The 3,642-nt window shown below is 44.0% G+C and overlaps 1 protein-coding gene across 1 annotated transcript in view; it reads right to left on the minus strand.

Annotated features, from left to right (window-relative positions):
- Positions 1 to 3,642, minus strand: part of DEPDC5 (DEP domain containing 5) — a 227,493-nt gene that overhangs the window by 204,789 nt on the left and 19,062 nt on the right. Inside the window, 2 exon segments of the mRNA XM_011938349.1 lie at positions 1,209 to 1,218; positions 3,000 to 3,019. Of these exon segments, the coding sequence (XP_011793739.1) occupies positions 1,209 to 1,218; positions 3,000 to 3,019 (30 nt within the window).

Here is a 3,642-nt window from a genome sequence, read left to right on the forward strand (position 1 = left end):
ACGGCGGTGCATGCCTGTAGTCCCAGCTATTCAGGAGGCTGAGGTAGGAGAATCACTTTCACTTGAATATAATATGTGTGTGTGTGTGTGTGTGTGTATGTATATATATATATATATATATAATTTAAAAATAAAAGAGGAAGCAGTAGAAAAAGAAAAATGAGATCTAAATAGGTTTCCAAACCAAGGCTGGCAAACTACATACAGTCAAGCCAACTCTCCCCTATCTCCTGTTTTCATATGGCCCACAGCTAAGAATGGCTGTTACATTTTTAAATGGTCGAAACACACAAACACACAGAATATGCAATAGACCTGAGATCTATTGTGACTCACAAAGTCTAAAATATTTATTAACTGGTCCTTCACAGAAGAATATTCTAAACCAACTATTTCATTTTGCAGATGTGAAGACTAAAAGGTTTACCAGAGTTACCCAACATCACTCGAACCACTAAGCACAGTGATGGCTAAACACTGGCTCTGCAGATACAGATCCAGGCTTCCTGACCCCTAGATACCCAACCAGTAGAGATCTGCTGATATTGGAGGCATAAACCTAGGTTGCATTTTTTGTGCTGCTTGAGATTTAGTCACTTCTTGAGTTGTGCTTTAGTTGCTTGGATTTTTTAAAGAAAACTGACTCGCTAACACATTTTCGTTTGTTTTCAAAGATGGGGTCTCACTCTGTTGCCTAGGCTGGAGTGCAGTAATGCAATAATAGCTCACTGCAGCCTCAACCTATGCTCAAGTGCTCCTCCCACCTGTTTCACAAGTACGTTAAACTAGAGAAGCCCTGACACCAACCCCGTTGAGTTTTTTTTGTTATTTTAGACAGAATCTGACTCTGTCACCCAGGCTAGGGGGCAGCAGAATGATCAAGGGCTCACTACAGCCTTGAACCTCCCTGGATTCAGGTGATCCTTCCACCTCAGCCTCCTAAGTACCTGGGTCTACAGGCGCCATCATGCCCAGCTAATTTTTGTATTTTCTTGTAGGGATGGGGTTTCAGCATATTGCCAGGTTGGTCTTGAACTCCCAGGCTCAAGTAAACTACCCACCTCAGTCTCCCAAAATGTTGGGCTTACAGGCATGAGCCACTGCACCTAGCCATAATTTTGTGCGTGTGTGTGTGTATGTGTGTGTGTGACGGAATCTTGCTCTGTCGCCAGGCTAGAGTGCAGTGGTGTGATCTCGACTCACTGAACCTCTGACTCCCTGGTTCAAGCAATTCTCCTGCCTCAGCCTCCTGAGTAGCTGGGATTACCGGCATGGGCCACCACACCCAGGTGATTTTTGTATTTTCAGTACAGATGGGGTTTCACCATGTTACCCAGGATGGTCTAGATCTCCTGACCTTGCGATCCACCTGCCTCGGCCTCTCAAAGTGCTGAGATTACAGGCGTGAGCCACCAAGTCCAGCAAAATACACACACACACACACCCTATAACACACACACACACACACACATATATATATATATTTTTTTTGTATAGATGAGTTCTTGCTATGTTGTCCAGGCTGGTCTTAAACTCCTGGTCTCAAGTGATCCTCATGCCATAGTCATTTTACTTGGCTCCCCTCCAATGATTAACATCCTTTTTGGGGGGGGAAATGAAGCCTTTACCTTTTCTTTCTTTTTAGGATCAGTATTTCATTCTGGTCTAATAGCCCTAGTTGATGATGAAAAGTTATTTACAAAAAGATTCTGGCTAATAAATGTAGAAGAGATGACTGAATTAAAAAATCACCAAAAAAAGGAAAGAAAATCAACATTTTACAACAATCCTCAATGGATGAAACCACTAGGTGAAAAGTTGATGGGGACCAGGCGCAGTGGCTTATGCCTGTAATCCCAGCACTTTGTGGGGCTGAGGCAAGGGATCACCTGAGATCAGGAGTTTTGAGACCAACCTGGCCAACGTGGTGAAATTCCATCTCCACTAAAAATGGGCATGGTGGTGCGCACCTGTAGTCCTGGCTACTCAGGAGGCCGAGGCAGAAGAATTGCTTGAACCTGGGAGGCAGAGGTTACAGTAAGCCAAGATCGCACCACTGTGCTCCAGCCTGGGCGACAGAGTGAGACTCCGGCTCAACAACAACAACAAAAAGTTGATGGGGATCTTTATGAGGGACTACACTGTACCCTGTGACCACGCTGACCAATCTTAGGATCACAAGTCAGTTAACAAGACATAAATACGCCGGGTGCGGTAGCTCACGCCTGTAATCCCAGCACTTTGGGAGTCCAAGGTGGGCAGTTCATGAGGTCAGGAGTTCGAGACCAGCCTGGCCAACATGCTGAAACTCCATCTCCACTAGAAATACAAAAAAATAAATTAAAAAAAATTAGCTAGGTCTGGTGGCAGGTGCCTGTAATTCTAGCAACTCACAAGGCTGAGGCAGGATAATTGCTTGAAACCGGGAGGTGGAGGTTGCAGTCAGCCAAGGTCACGCCACTGCACTCCGGCCTGGGTGATAGAGCAAGACTCCATCTTGGAAAAAAAAAAGACATAAATATGATTGTGTATACACAGTAAATTTCAGGAAAGACACAAGTTGTTTCTGGAGAGAGGAATGTATATTTCATGAGATACTTTTCTGAACTATTTGAATGCTTAATTATGTGCATATTGTACTTTTTTTTTTTTGAGATAGTCTTACTCTGTGACCCAGGCTAGAGTGCAGTGGCATGATAATGTCTACCTCCCAGGGCTCAGGCGATCCCCCCACCTCAGCCTCCTGAGTAGCTGGGACTACAGTCACATGCTATCATGCCTGGCTGTTTTTTTTTTTTTTTTAAGAGACTATTTGTCATGTGGCCCAGGCTGGTCTTGAACTCTTGGGGCTCAAGCACACTCAGCCCACCTTGGCCTCTCAAAGTGCTGAGATCACAGGTGTGAGCCACCGCACCTGAAATACTTTCTGAATTTTTTTTTTTTTTGAGGCAGGGTCTTGCTCACCCAGGCTGGAGTATAGTGGAATGATCCCAGCTCACTGCAGCCTCTACCTCCCGGGCTCAAGTGATCCTCCCACCTCTCAGCCTCCTGGGTAGCTGGACTACAGGTGCGTGCGTGTCACCATGCCCAGCTAATTTTTGTATTTTTTTGTAGAAATGGGCTCTCACTATATTGCCCAGGCTGGTCTTCAACTCCTGGGCTCAAGCAATAATCTACCCACCTCGGCATCCCAAAGTGTTGGGATTACAAGCGTAAGCCACCACACCCAGCCACTTTTTGAATTTAAAGGGGATTTCAAAAAGTCCCTTTTTTCTTCACAAACTAAAATATAGAGATAGTTTTTTAAATCAACAGTGCAGCAATATAGTTAAAAAGGTAACAAATCAGGAACCAATGTGCTAGTCCTTTTGTTTCTAAACCTGTTTCCTAATGTGTAAAATAAGAAAGTATGATTCAGTATGTTCATCTAGGGTTTTTCCAGTTGTAAAATCATAAGTCTCTATCTCCTTCTTTTTTTCTACTTCCTTTCTTGCAGAACGCCAGGGGGCTTCATCAACTTCTTCCATTAAGCCTCAAACTACTATAGTGCATTTTGTTGTTTGTTTGAGCTACAACAATCTTACTTTTTTTTTTTTTTTTTGAGACAGAGTCTCACTGTGTCTCCCAGGCTGGACTGCAGTG

The sequence above is a fragment of the Colobus angolensis genome, unplaced genomic scaffold (assembly GCF_000951035.1).
Source record: "Colobus angolensis palliatus isolate OR3802 unplaced genomic scaffold, Cang.pa_1.0 Scaffold171, whole genome shotgun sequence".
Taxonomy (NCBI): domain Eukaryota; kingdom Metazoa; phylum Chordata; class Mammalia; order Primates; family Cercopithecidae; genus Colobus; species Colobus angolensis.